Here is a 23480-nt window from a genome sequence, read left to right on the forward strand (position 1 = left end):
TGTGGCCGCGGCCCTTGCTTTGGCCACTGAAATGGGAGCGGAAGTGATATGCCTCTCTTCTGGGTGGGAGCTTTAAGAGCCAGTGAGTGATTTGCCCTGTTACCTTCCCCTGCTCTGGGGACGGTGAATGCACCTATTGTGACAGGATAGATCCTCCATCAGCCAGGGGCCCAGAGTGAGTGAGTGGAGCCCCCGCCCATCTGCACTGGACCGGTAGCCTGAGCTGGAAATAAACCCTGTTGTGTTAGAAGCTCTCGGATATTGGGGTTGTTTGGTGTCACAACAACCCGACCCCGAGTGATATACATGCATTAGGTGCTCAGTAAACGGTGATTGTTAGGATTTTTCCTTCTTCCTTTTGCCTTCTCCCTCAGAGGTGCTGAGCAATGACCAGGTGGATGGAGTCATTTGCAGCAAATGCTATTTTTGGATACATCAGCTGGCATATAGGGACGGCTACCTATACCACTGATGCTGTACCTCTGTCCTTCTCTTCCCATCAGTTTGAGGTGGAAGAATCAGGATTGAACACCAGAGCCCTGTCACTCAGTTTCCTTTCCAAAACTCACCTTTCTTATGTGTGAAACGGGGGTGATAGTTTTGTTTCCCAGGACTAATTTTATGATTGGTCCATGTATGCTAAGTGCTAAGCACCAACCTCCCCCCACCCCCAGAATTTACTGTTACTGAGTTTGCTTTTCTACTTTTTGTTCATTAGACACATGATGTGTAACTATTCGTTTCCTGCCTTACAGGATCTTGGAAACAAAGACCTCAACAGGGATAAAATTTACTTGATTTGTCAAATAGTCCGAGTTGGGAAGATGGATCTTAAGGATACGAACACGAAGAAATGCACGCAGGGACTGAGGCGGCCTTTTGGAGTGGCAGGTAATGACACACCACACAGCACTAACTGTTACTGGAGTGCACATTTTTTATGACTGAATTTTGAAGATTTTTTTTCATTCGCTCTCCTCCTTGCCCTCCCCGCTCAAAAACTTAGGCCAGACAACCCGTAATACCTACATTTCTTGTGACTAAATCAAAACAATTGGTAACTAAGTCTAGATTCATGATGAAGACGGTGAATAATGGAATCCCCGTGTCTGGAGCAGAGTGCTGGGACCATGGTGCAGTCTGAGCCGTCGGCGCCTTCACTCCCCAGCACAGTGGAAAAGGAAGAACAGTATAGGTGGGATCTAATTATGAGGAGCAAATCATTTTAAAAAAAAATATCCAGGACAGGAATGCAGTTACACAGAATGAGTCACCCACCACACATCTAAATTCCAGACGGCAGTGGACGTGTGGAGAGCTGGCATAACCCAGTGAGGCTGCTTCACCTCCACATTCCTTTCCAAGCCTTAGCTCTCTTGGGGGTTTCCAAGACTTCATCCTTCTTGTCCCACTTTTACAGTTTTTGTTATATTTGACTATCACTTGCACTGTTATTTACCCAATATATTTTCTTTTAAGGAACCTTCTTTATTGAAACTGAGGTACATTTTTTTTTTCTTAAAAGACAATTTAAATACCTGTGGAAATAGCAATTCGATATGCAAGTTTTACTTCTTTTTATTAAAGTGTAGCATTTTAGTTGTGTACCATTTATAATCCTTGTATACCATATCGAAACCCAGTGTTTCAGGTTTCTCACTTCAGGACACCCTGATCTTCTGTTATCACAAACCAGCTGGCTGTCCAGTGAGTCCCCTGGCACTGCTTGCAAAGTGGCGAAGTGGAAGAAGTTAGCTTATACTGAGCCAGCTGGTGTTTCAACTTAACGTTATTGCTAGCTAGCTAGCTAGGCGATCTTGGACAAGCATATTCCCCAGGACCTTAGTTTCATTATCTGCAAAATGAGGGACTTGGACCTGGTTGATCCATGACTTGGTCTAAATTCTCTGATTCTATATGAGGGACACTTTTGGCATCACAATGTCCCTGTTAAGGCAGTGAGGGTCCTTCAGCCTTACTGCAAAGTGTGTCTTTGTCTCAAGTGTAGCTGGCTCTCTCTTTTGGTTTCAGGTGACAACAATCTGGTGTAACTGAAAGGTTTAGGAATAGATTGCTTCAGGTATAGCTGGATCCAGGAACTCAAATGAATTTACACTATGAAAAACTCTGGAGCCAGAGGGAGATGGTTCTACCCAAATCATTGTCACTGAGAATGGGCAAGGGGGGTTCTGTTCATCGAGAGAATGGATGCTGGTCAGGTTCAGATAACAGTTTCCCCTCCTTCTCTCAGTTCCCTAACTCCTCTCTTGAGCTAGATGCAATCACTAGTTGATTATTACCCAAGCAGTTTTAATGGCTCCCTGACTGGGGCCTGGAGTGTTTGAGGAATTTCATGCTACTAGGGTTTTGGCTCTTTTTGGCTAGCATGTCTCAGTGCTCCTCCCCCTGCCCCCATTTCTATAATCCCTGCTCTGGTGCAGGAGTTCTTTACCTTGGTTTTTTATGGACCTTCGGTGGCTGATTTAAAGAGAAGTTTCAGAGGAGCTAGCATCCCTCTGAAAATGCAGGGTTCAAGGATCCACAGATAACGTGTCTGTGCATATGAGCACGTTTACGAAAAGAGGGTGAATAAGTCTTCAGATCCCACAGGGAGTCACCGCGCTTGGGTTTTGTCAGCACAGTAAACATCCAATACAAATATGTCAGGTCCAAACCTAATTGCTTAATTCCATAAGCATTCCATCTGACTCTTTCCTTTTGGCCTCTGCCAAACCCTGGGTTCTTGGACGCTTCCCTGACTGTTGACCTCCCAGCCCGGTTTGCCCAGAGGCGTTTGCCAGTTGTTGCCTGTGATGAATCCTTGCTGTCTGTATATTGTCTCATGCTGGCTTGCTTGCCTTTTTAGGCTTTCCTGTCCCAGCCTCCTGCCCTACAAGCTCATCCCATTGTCACCCTTTCCTGGGAGCAAGAGGGCTTAAACCATTAATTCATTTCTCTTTTCTTTCTAGTTATGGATATAACAGACATCATCAAGGGGAAAGCAGAGAGTGATGAAGAAAAGCAGCACTTCATCCCTTTTCACCCGTGAGAGATTTCCCATTTCTTTCCATTCTCTGAAACCACATCCTTTCTGATTGAGGGCCATACAAAAGCAGGGTGAACTGATTGCCCGAGTTGATGAGAGCCCAGGTAGGACCTCCCAGGAGGAGGGCAGGTTGAGAATGATGGTCTCAGTGCTGAGGCATTCAAAACCAAGCAGCTTAGACAAAGAACTATTAAAAATCAACCATAAGAAAATAACCCAATTTAAAAGTGGGCCAAAGATCTTAACAGACACCTTACCAAAGTAGATATACAAATGGCAAATAAGCACATGAAAAGATGTTCCGCATCAAATGTCATCAGGGAAATGCAAATTAAAACAACAATGAGATAACTACTACATACCCATCAGAGTGGCCAAAATCCAGAACACTAACAACACCAAAATACTAGTGAGGATGTGGAGCACCAGATATTCTTATACATTGCTGGTGGGAGTGCAAAATGGTACAGCTACTTTGGAAGGCAGTTTGTCGGTTTCTCATAAAATTAAACATACTCTTACCATATGATCCAGCAATCATGCTTCTTGGTATTTACTCAAAGAAGTTGAAAATATGTCCACACAAAAACCTGCACACAAATGTTTATAGCAGCTTTATTCATAATTGCCCAAACTTGGAAGCAACCAAGATGTCCTTCAGTAGGTGAATGGATAAATAAACTGTGGTACATTCAAGACAATGGAATACCATTCAGAACTAAGAAGAAATGAGCTATTAAGCCATGAAAAGACATGGAGGAACCTTAAATGTATATTACAAGTGAAAGAAGCCAATCTGAGAAGGCTACATACTGTATGATTTCAACTATATAACATTCTGGAAAAGGCAAAACTATGGAGACAACAAAGAGATGAGTAGTTATCAGGAGTGTGGGAGGGATGGATATATGTTATTATATAACTTGTCCCAACCTACTGAATGTACACCACCAAGATTGAACCCTTAGATAAACTGTGAATTTTGGGTGAAACAAAAAAAACCAACCAGCTTCTCACCTATTCGTTCATCAGATGTTATTTATTCAACGGACTTCGACTGAAGGCTGGCAGAGGGCCGGGCGTTGTGCCAGGCATGGGGGGATGAGGTGGGGAACAAGGTCGACGTGGCCCTGTCTTCCTGAAGCTTATATTTAGATGCAGAATTAAATGAACAAAAGATTAAGTATGACAGGGACCATGAAGCTGTGAGGCAGCAGCGTATCAGGAGCATATAATAGGAAATCAGAACCTAATTCTTGTGGGTAGAAATATCCATGACTTTAGAGGAGGGTAGTGAGGAGGGTGAATATCCCTTCCTTGATCTAAAACAGGTTTGAGAAAGCAGGACCCCCAGTTTGAGAACTTTGTCCTCGTTTGTCGAAGGGGGATGGTGTTTTGTTACAGATAATGAGGTCAGTGACGCTAAGTCATGTGATTAGGACTTAGCATGAGCAGCTAAAGCCTTTTCCACCTTGCTGAGCAGATACTCATTTTGAGGGCTTGGGAATCCTTCCTTTTTAAGAGTCTTCCTAGGAATAAAAATGGCCTCTACTTGTAGCATTGGTATTCCCCAAATTTCAGAGCCATGTTGCTTTGTGAAAAAGAGAGATGTGCTTCTTGATGGCAGGTACACTCTCTGAGCTGACATGGGCGGGCTCACTTTTCACCTAAGGTGTATGGAAGGGTTGGGCAGCTTTGTGGAGCTCCTGGAACCACAAGGTAGGGACCCCATGAGGGTACCATGCAAGTATTTTGTGCTCTCTTTTCCTTTCTAGGGTGACAGCTGAGAATGACTTCCTGCACAGCCTGCTGGGCAAAGTCACAGCCTCCAAGGGAGACAGCGGAGGGCAAGGTAGAGTGCCAGCAGGCCAAGTGGGCTGGGCCTGACTTCAGCTTGAGATCCCTTGATTCTGTGGCAAACAGATCAAACTCCTAAACCCTGGGAAACATAGCCTTCCTTCCAGACAGACCATTGTGAAGAATGGGGGAGTGTGATCTACAGAGCTGGAAATCTCTAAATGGGAAGCAGAAGGAGGCATGTCCTAGTGCCTGAAGGAAGAAAGGAGTTGGTATAGCCTATCTCCTATGTGTCAGGCACTGTAAAATGTTTCCTTGTTCAATTTCATCCTTCCCACGGTCCTGTGAGATAGATGGTATCAAACCCACTTTACAAAGTCTGAGTTTAGAGGGGTGCAATGATTTGACGGAAGCTGATCCCTGCTAGAAGTAACCTGTGGGATTTAAGTTGGAGGTGTCTTGCTCCAGAGCCCCTCTGCATCCTGCCTTGCATCCTCCCCCGGGGCTGGGTCACTGCATCTGTGGCCGCTTGTCTGTGCTTCCATGGTCTCCTCTAGAGAGAGACCAAGGGGAGAGATGATGGGAGGGCGAGGCTGAGGGAACACCTTGAAGTTGACTCTTCACCATGAGTGTTCCCTTCCAGGCCTCTGGGTGACCATGAAGATGCTTGTGGGTGACATCATTCAGATCCGCAAGGACTACCCACACCTGGTGGACAGGACCACCGTGGTGGCCAGGAAGCTGGGCTTCCCGGAGATCATCATGCCAGGTTCTCCTTCCCCCTGGGTGGGGCTGGGGGTGGTCTAGCTAGTGTGATCCATTTTCTTTTTAAAGAGTCAACTACTTTTCTACTGCTTTTCTCTATTTCTGTCTCTGAAGGTAACCACTGAAAACAATTGTTGTATATCCAAAAATCTTCTATGCATTCACATAATAAACACAAACACATAAATATACACACATGCACCCACCCCACCCCCCACAAATGGGAATCACACTTCATATACTTTATATACCATTACTTATTATACTTTACATAGCGTTCTGCAGCTCACTTCTCACTTAATAATTTATCATGGACATCCTTTCCACTTTACTACACCTGGAATAATTTCACTCCTTCTGGGGTGAATATTGACATTCTCTTAAATTGCTAAGCTATTTTTTTATTACCAAAAGAGTCCACGCTCATTGTAAAATGTCCAAATGGCATGAAAAGGTTTAAAGTGAAACCTTAAAAGCTCTCTCAAATCTTTGTCTCCAGAAGTAACCACGATACGTATTTTCCAAATGTGTATGTAATAAAAGAAAGTAAATGGGACTGCATGATAACACTCTTTTGAAACTTCCCTCTTTGTCTTAAACTTGAGTCTAGGACTTGTGTCCATAACCACTCTCGCTGACTTACCCCTTCTTTCCACAGTTGCATGGTGGTCCACTGGTGTTGTAATTTATCTATGCCTGCTTTACTGAGACATCAACCCCTTGTGCATTCCCCTGTAGGGTTTTCAGCTATCACCACCCCCATTCCTGAAGACCCTCCACACCTCGTCCCTCACCCCATCCGTGTTCCTCGGACACAGATAGAAAGTCATTCTGTCTGCTTCTGCACAGTAAGAGATCTGTGGAGAGAACCATCTGTACTTGTTATTCATGCACCAAGATCAATCCAATTGGAGTTTGCCTTTGCCTTCCCAGAAGGTGTCACTAGAGGATGAAAATTAAATGATTTTTAACGGAGAAAAAAATACGGCCAGTCATGACCATCCTACCTCCCTCTTTGCAACTAATTTCCTACTGTTCCTCCATCCTCTTGTTACCTACTGCTCCAGCCTCCCTGATGAAGTAAAAATGCTTTTCCAAATCGTTCTGATTTTAACTTCATTAATAGAAGTTAATGAAGTGTGGCACTTCCACCAGCTCCCCAACTCCCCGCGCCCTCTAGTCAGTGCCTCTCCTGCTACACAGACTCCAACTGTTGTCTCTCTCCCTGTGCCACAGGGGACGTCAGGAACGACATCTACATCACTCTCTTACAAGGTGACTTTGACAAGTACAGCAAGACCACTCAGAGGAATGTGGAAGTGATCATGTGTGTGTGCGCGGAGGATGGCAAAACGCTTCCTGTAAGGGACCCTGCTGTTGCTCTGGGTGACAGGGCTCCCCTAGGGTGCCTCTGTTCATAAAGATTTTCTTTTTCCGTTCCGCTCCTGCTCTCTAAATGCCAGGTGCCTGCAGGGTGGTGTTGAGTAAGGTGATCTACACCTTTAGAGCTTGACTGGCACAGTAGCCCGTAATAAGACCTGGTGGTGTTCTTTCTTTACACCAGAGCAGTTGGCTTTTCAGTGTCTGTCCCTTTCCTTTCATGACCTCTTCTTCTTCTTTTTTTTGCTTGGCACCTCAGTTTGTAGGTTAGCTTTTCACAGTTAAAATGTTGTTCTCATCGAAACCTGAGCTGGTTTATTCATGCAAAATTCCGTGTCAAGGAAAAGGATCAATACAGAGCCTTGGGCTGGTGTGAAGACTCAGGATGTCCTCAAAACAGACATTCCCATCACTTAATCTAACTCCCTAGCACTCAGCCAGACATTCTGGTGGAAAGCCTTATCAGTAAATTGGTCTCCAGAGGGCCAGCAGAGTGAATTCAAGAATGCAAAGCATATTGCTATATTTATACAGCATATGTCCTGTATAATATTTGTCATGTGTGTTTACATTTATTTACTTATATTTCCTTTAAGGTTGTCAGCAGTTGTGTCCAGTGTGTGGGAGGGTTTTGCTTCTCAATTTCTCCTTTCAGAGTACTTAGCTGAAAATAAAATCAGCTCTCAGCAGAAGTTTCAGCGTGGGCAGATATTCCTCTTAGGCCGCAGTAGGTGATCAGATAGCACAGGAGGGTAGGGGTGTGAATACTGATAGATCTTCTGCTTTAGCCTGGGGGCCTGGAGCCCAGGCAGATTTTGCTACCCTTACCTACGAATAACTAGCATTCACAGAGGCATTGCTACATGCCAGGCACTGTGATAAGTATGATGCATTACTGTTATTTTCCCCATTTTTACAGAGGGGGAAACTAAACCTTTGTCAAGTGAAACAGCTTTCCCAGGGTCATAAAGTTAGTAGTATACGGCAGAGATGGGGTTTGGTTTCGGGTCCCTCTTATTAAACACTTCACTCTAATGCCTGTACATTAAAAAAATCCTCCAATTTATTTCTCATTTTAAAAATGAGGCTAATAACCACTCCCATCAAATTCTGGGAAGATTCACAATTATTTTTTAAATTTAAAGAAATCATCGCAATTACCTTTTTGTTCGAAAAGACTGGTCCCATTAATTAATATCTAGTTGAGCCAAATCCAAGGATTTAACTTAATCCTCTTTTTGTTGGATTTTGAAACTTTTCTGAAAAATAACATAAGTAAGAAACGCTTTGCTCAAGGAAACACAAAGGAAGAGCAGAGGGTTTTTATCTGAAAGGGAAATTGGGTTTCACAAATGTATAGACCATGCTTTGAAGTCATTTTTATCCAACTACCTGTTGGAGAACTTTTTTTTTTTTTTTAGGAAGATTTTTTTTTTTAAAAGATTTATTGATTGATTGATTGATTGATTGCTATGTTGGGTCTTCATTTCTGTGCGAGGGCTTTCTCCACTTGTGGCAGGCGGGGGCCGCTCTTCATCGCGATGCGCGGGCCTCTCACTGTCGCGGCCTCTCTTGTTGCGGAGCACAGGCTCCAGACGCGCAGGCTCAGTAGTTGTGGCTCACGGGCCCAGTTGCTCCGTGGCATGTGGGATCTTCCCAGACCAGGGCGCGAACCCCGTGTCCCCTGCATTAGCAGGCAGATTCTCAACCACTGTGCCACCAGGGAAGCCCTGTTGGAGAACTTTTTAACCTCAGCCTCATTTTTTAAACCACTGTTGTGGTTGCCTTCGATGTTGCCGAAGGACAAATTAGAAGGAACAGATAACGGGAAAGCAGACCTCTTATCTCGTGTCTGAACCATTTGTACTTCCGACTCTGCCACCCTTTCGTGTCACACCCAGCCAGGCTGAACAGACGCACTTATCAAAGATGAATATATAGGCAGGAATTTGGGGGCAGAACTGGAGAGGTAACTGTGGGGCACAGTGATAATTTGCAGTTTCATCTATGAGGGAAGTTAGGGGGAGTTCAGTTGACTGACTATTGAAAATTGCTAAGGAAGCTTGTGGGAGGCTTTTCTTTCTCTACTTGCAGAAATAAATATTACTACCTAATTAAGTGTCAGGCAGCACACTCAAACGTTCCTGTTTGATATTGGTGGTAACAGTCCCCTTTAGGGGTATCGATTTCTCCTCTTGCTCCTAGGAAGAGCAGGGTCAGAGGATAGAGTAGGTTAGACTTGTCCTTGGCTCACTTTGGGGTCTCAACCACCTTGCTCAGGAGGACCCATAGCAGAGAAGCTAATAGGCTGGGCTCTGAGATCAAACTGACAGCGTTCAAATCCCACCCTCCCCTCCTATTAGCTGTGTGATCTTGGGCAAGTTTACATGTCTATACAAGAGGAATAATAATCTCTTCCTTGTGGGATTGCTGTTTATACAGAATGGTAGGTGTAAGGCACCTGGTATGTAGTAAATACTCAGCAACAGGAAGGAGGTAACATTTAGAAAAAAGCAGACCAACTGCAGGTTGAAGCCCTGGAAAGGATCTGAGGGGGTCAAACAGACAATCCAGCGTGGATACCTAAAGCAAGTTCAAGAAGTAAAAATGCTCAGATGCCGGGCTGAGAAACCTCTGCTCTTCTGAGACCAGCCAGTTTACAGGGCTGGAGGTAGGGCATGGGGGGCAGTGCTGTGTAGTGGTTAAGACATGACCTCTGGGGCCAGGCATCCAGGCCAAAAGCCCAGCTCAGCCCGGATTAGCAGGATGACCTGGAGCAAATTACGTAATCTCTCTACGCCTAGGAGACTGTCTGAAAATGAAACCAGCGGTGGCACTTTACTCTTGTGAATACCAGCTGAGATAATTGACGTAACAGGTGTTCACTGAAGTTCTCTATTACCAGAAAGGTAGAGCCGTCGCAGGCTTGGTGACCGCCTCGCGGACGCTAACTGACATCTTCCCGTGATAAGACCGACCTTGTCAGCCTAGAGCACTTTCTGGCGCTCGAAATGCGTTCACACCGCCGGTGTCATTTATTCCTCAGGTGATTCCTACGAGGTAAACAAGACCTGTGTTTGGAGCCTGATTTTTCCTCCTGCTGAAGTGTGTCCACCAAGGCCAAGTCGGCATTAAAGTTTCCAGGCTTCCTTCTACTGACCTGAAGCCAATTAGGGGCTCTCGTTGTTAACGGGGAGCCATGGGGGTGGGCAATGGGGAAGATTATTGAATAGGTTCAATGGAGACATGCACAAATCTATATTTTCCTGAAAACCGGCCCTGTCCCTGGTCACAATGCTCTTTCTACACACCCAGCGACATTCAGTTTTATCACTGAAGTGTTGAGAGAGAGGGAGCTGTCTTAGGTCTTTCTCAGAATAATACTGAGACTGTTTTCTCCAGCTTTAGGCAATCAAATTTTCATCATCAAGATAGTTTTGTGGGATTCAGCTGCGTGCTGTACAGCAGCTTTACTTTCACCAGAGATACATGTGTATTTTCAGTTTTTATAAGCTATGTGGGATTCAGCTGAGCTACAGAAATGCTAAGCCCATAATTGTCACTAGATATAAATCTTAGGAGGCTGGAAGGCATCTAGGTTGTTACAGAGGGAACACTGGGCAAAGAGAGGGTCTGAGATGTAGTCCTGGTGTTGGTACCTTTTGAGGCAAGTGACGTAACCTCTCAGGGTCTCAGTTTACTCAGTTTTGAAATGGGGTTGATGACGGTAATCATCAGAGGTGGTTGTGAGGATTGAATTAAGTGAGGCAGTTCGTGTAAAGGGCTTAGCATAATGCTGGACACAAAGCACTCTCTACATGGTTAGGACAACTTTGGAAGCATGTTTTTAGTTTAGCACCTCAAGAAGTTCTGAAAGGCTCCATACCATTGAAAATTAAGAGAGTTGTATGTCTTCCCTCATTTGCAGTTCCCTGGTTGTCCTTGTTTTTTCAGAGATAAGTTTTGAAAGGATGCTGTAGCCTTATTTTCAGATGGGTTTGATCTGGCCATATGTAGCATCAGTCAGTATTGAAACTGAACTCATTCTTTCCCTATAGCTCGGAAGTACAGAGGGACAGAATTATCCTTCCCACAGCTTAGCTTGCTTTCCCAGGGGCCCAGAGTAGCCAGCTTTGATCCTTCAGCCTGGTGGGGAATCCACTGGAGAATCTGATGGAATCTAGTGAGAGTCGTGGATTCTGTCACCATAAAAGTGCCCAGAGGCACACAGTTTTGTAGTTTGGGGGCTTGGGGCTGCAAAACCAATCCTCATGTCCCTAGATCTCTGAAGACTTGAGGTTGAAATCTCTTGTTCTGGTATAAAAACCGAACTTAGGCCCCTTCTGAGTGACCCTACCTTAGATCTTGTTTTGGGGCCAAACAACAGGAATGAACACAGAGATAGAATTAGGGGTTGGCATACTCTATTGCAAGGTAATTCCTTGTTACTCTGAGGGTGACTTTTTAAGAATAAATATCCTATGTAGGTATGCTTGCTCTGTGCTCACTCTCTCTCAGAATGTCCGTCCTGTGTTTCTGCTCAAAGCCAACTTGGAACCTTTCTTCAAGATCTTCAACTGTCATCACCTCCAGGAAATATTCCCTGAGTCTTCAGGGGACACTGAAGTGTCCTTTCTCTGTGCTCCATAGTATTATACAGTCAGCCCTCTGTACCTGCAGGTTCTGCATCTGCAGATGCAGAAGTTCGACTGTACTACACTGTTCTATATAAGGGATGTGAGCATCTGTGGATTTTTTTTTTTTTAAATCGGTGGGGAAGGGAGGGCCCTGGAACCAAGCCCCTGTGGATACCAAGGGACAACTGGATACATACATCTGTCATCACTTCACATTGCCTAGTGATTTGTCTGCTCATATAATGATTCCTACACCACACTGTGAGCCCTCATGTCAGGTTTACTCTCTGACTTATGCCCGTATCCCAGTGCTTAGCATGGGCCTGGTACCTGGAAGATGCTCCCCGACTGTGGGCTCCTTTAGCCCCGTCTGCCCATGTGTCTGTCTGAAACCCAAGCTCCCTCCCCTTGCCCAGCTCCCGCCGGCACCTGGGTGTGTTAGCATCGGAAATCCGTCAGAACGAGCTGCTGCTTGGCTGACCTGAGCCTGTTTGGTAACTTTGTGCAATTCAGATGTAGGAAACAAATAGAATTAATAAGACTGGCAGCGCGCAGCAACTCCAAGGCTGGTTACCATTGACAATAGGGCAGCCACGTCAGCTCCTACTGCGCTCCAGTGGTTTCCAGAATGCAAGTAATAGAATTTCTATAGTAAAGCAGCTGTCACTCCCAGGGCCGGGCACATTCATGTATAAAGCCGTAACGTACAAGGGTACCTGGCAGAAGGCTTAAAGAAGGCAGGGTTACCCCAGGCCCTGTGGCCAGCCTTGGCCTCGGGACCGAAATTTGCCCAAGCATAGAAAATGGTAGCTCTATAGTGTTTTCTCTCTTTTCATTTTTCTTGGGTCAGAATGCAATTTGCGTGGGAGCTGGGGACAAACCTATGAATGAATATCGGTCCGTTGTGTACTATCAAGTCAAACAGCCACGGTGGATGGAAACAGTCAAGGTAATAATAATAATAATGATGATGATAATAGTTGGGGGACTCTTAAGACTCCCTAAGATCTGAAACAATAGCCTAGCATGTCTCTGGTGGTGTGTCAGGCAGTGGAAATAGTGGCCCAGTGGGCGAACGCCTGGTTCTCTTGATCACCCTTCACCGGCCCAGCAGCAAGCCACCATGACATTGTCAGATGATCTTGTGGACTGTGCCCAAGCCATCAAGTTGTGTCGTTCGACTCAGCAGTGAGGAGTGACAGAGCTTGGGAGCAAATGTGAGGCTATAAAAAGCTATTTAATGCCTGGTAGATACCCTGTTGGGAGGGTACCTCAGATGGTAGTGGCATTAACCACAAATATTTGCATTACCAGATTGTCACACTAAAGCAGAAGGGAATATCATGCATTGGAAGTGGAGTTTGGAATTAATTTAGTGGCCAGTGAAGCTTGATCACAGCTTCAAATGTCTCTGCCTTGTAGTTAATAGCAGTCTTTTTTTTTTTTAATTTTTTTTTTATTTTTGGCTGTGTTGGGTCTTCGATTCTGTGCGAGGGCTTCCTCTAGTTGCGGCGAGTGGGGGCCACTCTTCATCGCGGTGCGCAGGCCCCTTCACTATCGCGGCCTCTCTTGTTGCAGAGCACAAGCTCCAGATGCGCAGGCTCAGTAGTTGTGGCACACGGGCCCAGTTGCTCCGCGGCATGTGGGATCTTCCCAGACCAGGGCTCGAACCCGTGTCCCCTGCATTGGCAGGCAGATTCTCAACCACTGCGCCACCAGGGAAGCCCTTAATAGCAGTCTTTACTCACTCTGTGCTCTGAACCCAAACTGAAGATATTCATAAGACTTCCCTTTCAGAGGTAGCTATTCAAACCTCAGTGGTTCTTGCCTTGTCACCTATATTCCTGTTTTCCTCAGTGGGTCTCCCTGTACTCACTCTCTTAAAAGTGATGACCTACCCAACTTCGGGGTCAGAGAGCTGTTGGACCAGGTTGTTTTCTCTTCTTTGTGCTCTCTTGTACCCCAGTTATATCTCTTTGCTAGCCCTCATCACATGGTGATAATTATGTGTTGCCCTGTGTGGGCCATGAGCTCTTTGAGTGGGACTCTGCCTTACATCAGCATGGCCAGTGCTTCACATGATTGTAGCTTATAGTATTGATTCAATATGCAGTGAAAGAATGAATTGGACAACAGCTGCCCATGTGACTCTCAGTTCTTGTGCTCTGAGACACACAAACAAGTGATGGATCTCTTTGGGCTCAAATTTCATTTTCTGGAGCAGAAAGTATCCACAGAAAATTTGAGTGGTTTTCTCACAGGTAGCTAAGCTTCTCTGTCTGGGCCTGAATTGTATAATACAGGGATTGCTGTGGGGCTTTGGGAGGTGGGATAGTCCAGAGACAGGCCAAAAGCACCTCAGTCAAGGGTACAGCAGACCACTCACTGGACAGTGAAACTGGGTGACCAAGGGGTGATTGTCTTGGCCCAATGTCCTTGGAGGAAAAAGCATCTGGACATGTGTCCAACCAAAGATGGGAATGAGGCCTAGGATTTTCCCGAATATGATTGGATTCAAGCATTTTTATTAATTTACATAAATGACAGTCCCCCAGCAAGCCCCCTAATGGGCATTGTTAATTTTCTAAGCCCTGCTGCAACTGCCCAAACTCCTGGAGTGTGTAAGGAAAATGTGCACTGTGCAGTTTGCAGTGCATTAAATCCTGCGCTAAAGTTATGTGACTTTTATATCAATATGGGGAGATTCATTTTTCCTCACTGTAATTTACAGATCTCTTTTCATTGGCTGGGAATGCAATTTGCCAAATGGATTACATTTGGTACTTTATTTTCTCTTCATAGCCAGTTCTTATGTAATGTATTTACAGTTCATCAGGCTTGATGGCTGGGTAATAAATCAGCACGCAGCACTCGAAGTTAAATGGTCAGGCTGCCTTTTGTGGGGGGTGGGGTGGAGTGGGGAGGGCCCTTTAACTCACTATCTCCTGAGCTCTGGTTTCTGCCTACTGAGGTGGCCGTCCCTATTGAAGACATGCAGAGGATCCACCTGCGATTCATGTTTCGACATCGGTCATCCCTGGAATGTGAGTACCCAACCAAATGGCATCTCTGCAAAACCCCTGAGGGGAGAGGGGTGGGATCATTGGGTGGCCCAAGTATCATTTTTTTTCCTGACCTCAACAATGCTGTTTTCAGCTAAGGATAAAGGAGAAAAGAACTTTGCCATGTCCTATGTGAAGTTGATGAAGGAAGATGGGACCACTCTGCATGACGGATGCCACGACTTGGTTGTCCTAAAGGTACCATGAGCTGGGATTAACTCTGCAGTGGGGAGCATGCAGGAAGTGAAGGGGAGATGGCAGGATGGCTTGGTAATTAAGGGCAGGGACCCCAGAGTCAACACACATAGGGGCTTCCCAGCTGTGAGGCCTTGTACAAAGTCTTGACTTCTCTGGGCCTCCGTGTCCTCATCTATGAGCCCTCAGTGAGTAATTGTGAGGATTATATGAGTCAGTGCATGTAAACATGACATTGATGGGTACGTGGAATTCTCAGTAAATGGAACGTTATCGTTACATACAGAGTGGGCTTTGACTCTGTTAAGACACCTGTGGGATGTACAGAAGACCAGCAAGAAATATTTGAGAGATTCCTCACTGTAGTTAATGGAAAAAATATCACAATTTAGGGTCCCGATCCTGCTGTTGACTAAATTGGAGTCATCTCACATGTCTTGCTGAGTCTCAGTTTCCTTTTCCTTAAGTGGTGATGGCCATGTTTATGACCATAAGATGAGCCATGCGAAAGGACCATGTAAAAGAGTATAGAGAGCAGCTGCTGTTATTTTTACGTCATGAGACTTGCACTGTTCTCTAGAAGTGGGGAAGTATTTTCCTGATCTTATATGCATGCTTTCCCACAACCACTCCTGTGACAGTGGCGTGTCTCTAGCTAGCCCCTGGCTGGAGGCAAAGGGTATGGCTGTGAAACAGGGCACGCCTCAGTGGCCAGCACAGGGATCAAACCCTTGCCCTTGACTTTCTCAGCATTGGAGGTTGGAGTTGCCCTTTTGCCTGTGGTCTGCATGGCAAACACAGCCTCATCAAAGCTTCACAACATGGTACTCTTCTCTGAGTCTCTTTGGCTTTTCCAGAACACCCCTTTTCCTTCTGTACAGGCTCTGTTTTCTCATTTTTGACGCATCAAGGTAGTTCTTGGTTTAAAAGATTGTGAACTCATCGGGGGCAGAGTCGCAATTGCAGTCAGTTTTCAATTTAGTCACCCTCCTTAAGCCTCAGTTTCCTCATCTGTAAACTGGAGATGATAACAGTATCCACAACAGTAACGACTGTTGTGAGGCTTAAATGACATGAACTAGGGCATATAAAGCACTTAGTGCAGCATCTAGTGCAGAGTAAGGGCTCAGTAAATGTTGACGGCTGTAATGCCTACCTCTAGTCATTCATTTCAGCATGCCAAGGGACTTACGTGCCTGTCATTTTACTAAGTGTTCTATATGCATTATGCCATCTAGTCTGCTCCAGATTTCTAGAAGTAGGTAATATGATTAATTCTCAGTTTAATCATGAGAAGAACGAGACACAGAGAGACCAAGGAATGTATCCAAAATGACACAGGCATGTGAATGGTAGAACAGGGTCTAAATACCATCACTTTCAGAATCTAGTGCCTTTGCTGTTAACTTCTTCTTTAAGCTGATTCCTTATCCTGCTGGTGGGCTTGTTTGTGTTAAGATCTTATAAAACTTAGAATGAATTAAAATATTCTGTTTGGGAATCTTCAGTTCCCTCTGTGCCATTAATGAAGTCCACAGAGCCTTCACGTGGTGATCAACCCCTTTCCCATTAACGTAACCTTGGGTTCTCGCCTATTTTGTGGAAAAAGAGCCCTGCCTTACCAGCTGGTGTTCACTGCTCCTCTTATGATGTCCCTCACTGTTTCTGATCCTCTCTACCTACAGTGTGTAATCTGGCCACTGCAAACTCTGTGTAGCATTGGGTGCATACCCTTGGCTTGGGGAAGTAACCAAGGTGTTGTTTCCAGGGCGACAGCAAGAAGATGGAGGACGCCAGTGCTTACCTGACTCTTCCTTCTTACCGACACCATGTGGAAAACAAGGGGGCTACCTTGAGTCGAAGCTCCAGCAGTGTCGGGGGGCTCTCTGTCAGCTCCCGGGATGTATTCTCCATTTCTACGCTGGTGTGCTCCACAAAGCTCACCCAGAATGGTATCGGAATCATTGATAGCTCTGTGTGTGTGTGTGTGTGTGTGTGTGTGTGTGTGTGTGTGTGTGTGTGTGTGTGTGTGTGTGTGTTTATGTGTGGGCAGGCCAGGGGAGGTCCTGATATGGACAGTTTAGGCCAGTAATAGTAATTCTGCTTGTCTGGACTCTATTTTAGTGGGTTTGCTGGGTTTGCTGAAGTGGCGTATGAAGCCACAACTGCTACAGGAGAATTTAGAAAAATTGAAGATTGTCGATGGAGAAGAAGTAGTAAAGGTCAGTGGGGCTTCATTTTGCCTGTATTCATCCACCAGTGACAGAGCTTTAAATCATGGGTGGCTTCAGGGGAGAGATGAAGTGCTGAGGGAGATAGGACAACTTTGCTTCTGACAATGGGATACAGTGTCCCAAGTCGGCATTAGAAGCCTTTATTGGTAAATCTGGGGGATGATGTGGTTCAGTGATGCTGAATCTTGAGCAGGAGAAAAGTATGGTTGTGCTCAGTCTCTGGAAATAGATCAACTTTGGTGTAGATCCCAGTTCAACTGCTTGCCAACTTTATGTGATAGTATTATCAATATGACATATTTTGCAGGGTTGTGAGCATTCAAGATGATAAATATTTAAAAATCACTCAGCAAGTCTCTTACACATAATGCACAATAATTGAACTAACGCATATGAAAATGTACAAAGTTCAACAAATAGTAACTATTATTTATTTTTGTTGTTGTAAGTTGCTATAGTAGTATGATCTCCTAGTATTATCTACATGTTGCTGTTAGAAATAAAAAGTATTCTTGGTTTCTGCTGCTTTGAGAATATTATGTATTAGACATGAGAAAAGGAAAGCAGAAAACAATGCAAATGTCAGACGTATTGTTGTGTCCACATGGTGGTGGAGAATATAGTGTCTGAAGCGCAGATCTAATGAAAGCAGCTGTCTCTCCAGCACTATGAATTGGGACAAGTGTTTCCCAGAGGTCCTGGTGATCTTGTTTCCATTGGGAACCTGGTACAGCTAGAAACTGTGAGATTGAACATCTTTATGTAGTAAGCTCTGTGTTTCGACTATAGGAAATATTGACCCATCTCTTAGGAGGGAGGGGTATCAAATTTTAGTTAATTGCCCATACATGGAGAAGCAATGGTCGAATTTCCAGATCAGTGCTTTAACTGTGCACTGTTGACCCACCTACCTGGTTCAACAATGGCAAGGAAATTCCCCAGACATCCTTTTATAAGGCCTGCCACCTTTGGCAGCCTGGAAAAGTCATCTGAAAGGGAATTCTGTTGTCTCCCTTTTGCATTCTTTTTTTTAGAAAAAATTATTATTGATGTATACTCTACATGCAGTAACATATGTACGGAGCACTTATCTTAAGAGTACAGTTCAGTGTATTTTTACACATGTACACAACTGTGTACCCACCACCTAGGTCAAGGTACAGAACATTTTTAGCATTGCAGTAGGTTCCCTCTTACCCCTTCTCTGTCAGTAACCTATTCGGGGGTAACCACTAAGCTGACTACCATCATTATAGATGGGGTTTTTGCCTGTTTTTGAATTTCATAAAAAAGAGAGTGATAATGAATAAACATTTCTGTGTCTGACTTATCTTACCCTGCACAATGCTCACAAGAGTTATATTCATCATTCCACGTTGAAGTAGTTTGCTCTTTTTTTATTGCTGTGGAGTATTCTATAATGTGGAAATGCCACCCTCTACTTACCCACTCAGCTGAAGATGGACACCTGGGTTGCTCCAGGTTCTGGCTCTTGTGAGTAAAGTACCTGGCCCTCCTGAACATGGCACATGGTGGATGTGTGCCCTCATTCTCTGGGGTAAGCACCGATGAGTGGGACTGCTGGGTCACCTACACTCTTTCTTACAAGACCTTCATTATTTTGCCCAGTTTCTCCAAGATACTCTGGATGCCCTCTTCAACATCATGATGGAACATTCTCAAAGTAATGAGTATGACATCCTCGTCTTTGATGCTTTGGTAAGAGAGAGGGGGCCAGTGTTTAGTGACATTAGGCATTAACGTGTGTCTCACTGTGAGAACACAGAGAACTTATGGCCCACATGGCCCTTTTCATGAAGTTTTTGGAGGCACTGTAACATTTGGCAACCAGACCAATGAACGAGTTGCTGTTTCCCTTCGTTTGCTTCGAGTTCATTTGAAAGCATGGGCAGGGTGATTAAAAGGGGTGTGTTTAAGTGCTGATGGTGGATTGGCCCTGGTTGAAAGTACATGAAGCTGGATACCGTGAATAGTCGCTTTGGCTTTCCATGAATGCGGGGAGTGAGTCCTTGGCCAGGTTTTAAAGCACCCAAAATGTTTACCTTCTTCCTGCTCAGTCTCCAACTCAGCAGTTGTTACACTCCTCCTGCCCACCCAGAACATTTTAGAGTGGGTGGTACACCAGCCAGATCTGTCTCCTTTCCACCTTTCAAAATGGTCTGTTCTTCCTCTTGTGGTCCCAACTCACATCTTCTCAATGTCATGTCAAAATAAGCATAAAAAAAATCTGCATTAAGGTATCAGTGACCAATAAAGTATGAATGTGTCAACCCTTTGTGTCAGTGACATTTACATTTTTAAAGAGCTTACTTGGAGACAACTGTGACTTAATCCACTGCTTCCCAATAGGGCCTCCTAGAAAGCTGTGTCTAAGGAAATATGCTTCCTGACAAAAAGATCCTGTGATTAAAGAACTTAGGGAAGTGCTGACCATTGCATGACTCTCTTGGAGATTTACAATGCACATAAGCATATGGAAGACTCTAAGGCCTGCAATAAAGAAGGCAGTCTAAGGTTGATAACTTGAGATTTCTCAAGCTTATCTGACCGTGAAACCCGGTAGCATACTTCATGAAATACTTTTGAGTAGAGGTACTACCTTAACGAAAAGGACTGAAGCTATATTAGTGACCTAATTCCTGGGCAAAAGAATTTGATAGGGATTCAGTTATGCCACGTGAATACAGCTTCCTGTCCTGGGTCTGCCCACAAAACACTGATTCCTTGCTTCTTCCTCAAGATCTACATAATAGGACTCATTGCTGACCGGAAATTCCAGCATTTCAACACCGTTCTGGAGGCTTACATTCAACAGCATTTCAGTGCTACCCTAGCTTACAAGTAAGTAACTGTGTACTTCCTACTTGCCCTGCCAGGATGCCTAGGTCACAAAAACTTGAGTAGTTTCTTTTTGTCACCAGCCTGTGTGATTTCTACCTTTTTTGACAAAACCCAATCTGGCTGTGTTATTTGGATTAAATAAAAATATGCAAACTCATAGGTTGGTATGAATATTTTATGGTGGCAGAAGTACATGGAAGTGTTTGCTCGTTCGTTCATTCATTTAGTCAGTCAGCTATCATTTATTGAACAGCTACTTGTGATACACACTGGGATTCAAAGGCTAGAGAGAAGGAAGTGCATATGACAAGTAGCTCAGTACAGCTTGAGGGTTAGAGATCAGAGATGATGCTGGAAAACTTGGTGGAGGCCTGTTTGTGAAGGGACCTGGAAAAGCAGGCCAAGTAGTTCAAAGTCTACCCTGCTGGTAATAAAGAAACATGGTAAGTTTCCAGGCAACGGAGTTCCATGATATTACAAGAACATTTTCTGTGGGAAGAAAAAGCTGAAAAGAACATTGTCACCACATCATCCCCCCTCACATCCTCATTGTGACTAGTTTTCCCAGTCAAAAGATTTTTTTCTCACTACTCTTTCCTTTGCTGGCTTTTTATGAACAGGAAATACTTATTCACTCCCTGTATTAAACATATATTTTTAAACAGAGTTATTTTTATGGTGTAAATGAGTAAGTGAGCTTGGCTATACCATCACCTCTAACCTTTGATTGAATGCCTTATAATTTAGTAAACAAATTAATTACCATGCTGTGGGCTGAAAAGAGATGTATTTTGAAAATATAATCCCTTATTCAGGAAACTGATGATGGTGCTGAAGACTTACTTGGATACCTCCAGCAGAGGAGAGCAATGTGAGCCAATTTTAAGAACGCTGAAAGCTTTGGAATATGTGTTCAAGTTCATTGTTCGGTCAAGGACATTATTTTCACAGTGAGTACTAGTTATGTAAGAGTGATTGATTAGCTCTGCAATTCCTCTGGGGTACAGCAGTATTTGTGCCATTGGAGAAACTCTTTTACAAAATTATAACCAGCTGCTGATCAAAAACAGCTTAAAAATCCAACTTAGAGAGTTATGAATAGGTAGTAATTGTTCCAAGTTCATTTGGGGAAAAAAAGAAGGAATCTTCATATGTTGAAGAGTTATGTCTCCTCCAGTGACTATGATTTGTGATTTGAGGCTCTTCTGCATTTCATCTAACATTCTTCATTTGATTTGAGATATGGTGAAAACCTTCCAGGAATCTATATTCCATGGGGATGGGGAAGCAGAACTCAGAGAATTTGACATTTATTTGGCTCTAGGAGGATGCACATGACAGATGAGCGGATATTTGCAGCTGATCCGCCTGTCCGTGAAATCCTAGTGGCCAAAAAGTGAGCTGACATGTTAGAGCACCTACGAGATTTGATATTCGATGGTCAGCATCACAGAGGTTAGCTACCCGTTTAAAAGGCTTTAGAGGTGGAGTCATTCCAGTGCAACCTGCAAAATAACAATTTATGTGTCTCCTGGCTACAAGGCAAAGTTAGGCAGGGAATTGGTTGTGTGTGTGACCAGGTTGGTTGTGTGTGATGGGAAATAAGAAGAAGCATACAGGAAATATATTGTCCAGATTCTTATTGGTGCAAAGGAAGAGCATGCAACTCAAGCTGACTCAGGGGGAAATAGGACTTTATTTTATTTCTCATTATTGAAAAATCTTGGGGGTAGTTGGCCTTCAGTACGGCTGGATCCAGATGCTTAGTGTCATTCGGATAGTCTCTGTCTCTCTAGATCTTGGCTCTGCTTTCCTTTTGTTGGCTGCCTTCTGAGGCAAGTTTTCCAATGGGGAAGCCACTGGGAAACTCAGATTCATATTCTACTAGCTTAAGCAACTCTAGGTTCCCTGTTGTTCGACCAAAATCCTATGCCAAGAACTACCTTGGGTCATTTGCTAAGGTCTTAAACAGTGTGACCAGGAGAATGAATATGCAGATTGTGTACTTATGGTCACATGTTCACCTCTGGAGCCATGGGTCAGGTCAGCAACTTATGGTATGAACTTGTTTACTTGAAGGGATGGTTTCTCAAAAAAAAAAAAAGTAGAAGTCCGTAAATCATCATTCTGATCAAGACATTGGATGAGTTATGAAAGCTTCATACTCAAAGGCAGCTGAAATGGGTAATTATTTGAGATTCTCCTTTGTAGGAGAATTCTTTGATATTTCAGTTGATGAATAGAAAGAGATGAGTGTCTTGAACCATGTCACAAAACATATGTCACTTAGGCTATTCTACAAGTGAAATATCTGTCTCGATTCCTCTGTTTTGTCAGATAGTCAAGGCAGAGACTGTGTATTGAAGTCTTAGGAGTACTCTTGAACTTGAAAGAATATGTGAATTATTTGAAAACCAGTAAGAGACAATTATGGGTCTTCCTAAGAGTTGAACTCTTGGAGAGGTTCAAGGATTCAAACGTTGTAATTCCAGATTAGGCAATGATATCTTATCCCATCTCCAAGCGAGAACTTCAGATCTACAAGAACATATCTTTTCCATGTATCATATCTTATGCCTCAATTTGTCCTTTTAATTTATTTCTCTTCCCCCCCTCCCCCCATTCCTTATTTCTTTCCTTCCTCCCTCCCTCCCTCTCTTCCTTTCCTTCCTTCCTTCCTTCCTCCTTGTCTTACCTCTCTTAGTCTTCGTCTCTTTCCTCCACTGGAACAAAGAGCATTTGTACATTTGCTTTTCTACCTGAAGGCATGTCATCTTGCAGAGCCCCCAGCTCTTCATTCAGTATAAATTCAGTGCTGCTGGAACTCTAAGTGAGTTTTGGCTTCTTAAGGAGTAGGATAATCTGTTATTCTCTTATGTACCCTCAGCATAGCATAATAGAACATCACTGACACTCAAGAACGCTTGTTGGATGAAGTGCATTCTGGGGGCTAGGAGAAGCCATTTGGTCAGAGGAGATGTCTCGAAGGTAATCCAGACATAATCTTGAATCCTTTCTCATGATCAGAAATATAGGCTGACCTGCAAGGAGTGTCTAGGACCTCATGCCGAGGGAAGGTAGTAGGTCTTGTTCATTCTAGAATCTTTCACAATGGGTTCTCTTCAGTGGAGCCTCAGGGACATTGGGAAGTGATGGTAGTATTTCCCCAGACTAGAAGGGCATTTTACTTGGGAATGGAAGATGGACGTTTCAGTGCTTTGAGATTTCTAAGCCAGCTGGTGGGAAATTGTAATATAATTATTGCTTTGGGAGCTTATTGTGGCTGGTATTGTGTTTCCATTTCCTGTTATTCCTTTGTCTTTCCTCGTGTGCATAGTTACAGCTGATCCAGCTCCCATTAATTGTTCCCTGCCATTTTTTCCTTGTGCATGCTGCACATGAGCATTTACAAGGGCTAGGGATTTTCCTGTATCAATACGCAGGATGCAGTTGGGTAAGAGAGGAAGAAAACTTGTTGAGAAGGATTGGAACTTTTTTTTTT

General features: G+C 44.1%; 1 protein-coding gene across 1 annotated transcript in view; it reads left to right on the top strand.

Annotated features, from left to right (window-relative positions):
- DOCK2 (dedicator of cytokinesis 2) overlaps positions 1–23480 on the top strand; it is a 418871-nt gene that overhangs the window by 53235 nt on the left and 342156 nt on the right. The window contains exons 11-23 of the mRNA XM_028163781.2: positions 756–891; positions 2970–3045; positions 4822–4898; positions 5487–5612; positions 6845–6969; positions 12476–12574; positions 14597–14669; positions 14782–14885; positions 16651–16834; positions 17007–17104; positions 18746–18835; positions 19878–19978; positions 20794–20928. Of these exons, the coding sequence (XP_028019582.2) occupies positions 756–891; positions 2970–3045; positions 4822–4898; positions 5487–5612; positions 6845–6969; positions 12476–12574; positions 14597–14669; positions 14782–14885; positions 16651–16834; positions 17007–17104; positions 18746–18835; positions 19878–19978; positions 20794–20928 (1424 nt within the window). The remainder of the gene's footprint in view (positions 1–755; positions 892–2969; positions 3046–4821; positions 4899–5486; positions 5613–6844; positions 6970–12475; positions 12575–14596; positions 14670–14781; positions 14886–16650; positions 16835–17006; positions 17105–18745; positions 18836–19877; positions 19979–20793; positions 20929–23480) is intronic.

This window comes from Balaenoptera acutorostrata, chromosome 2 (assembly GCF_949987535.1).
Source record: "Balaenoptera acutorostrata chromosome 2, mBalAcu1.1, whole genome shotgun sequence".
Classification (NCBI taxonomy): domain Eukaryota; kingdom Metazoa; phylum Chordata; class Mammalia; order Artiodactyla; family Balaenopteridae; genus Balaenoptera; species Balaenoptera acutorostrata.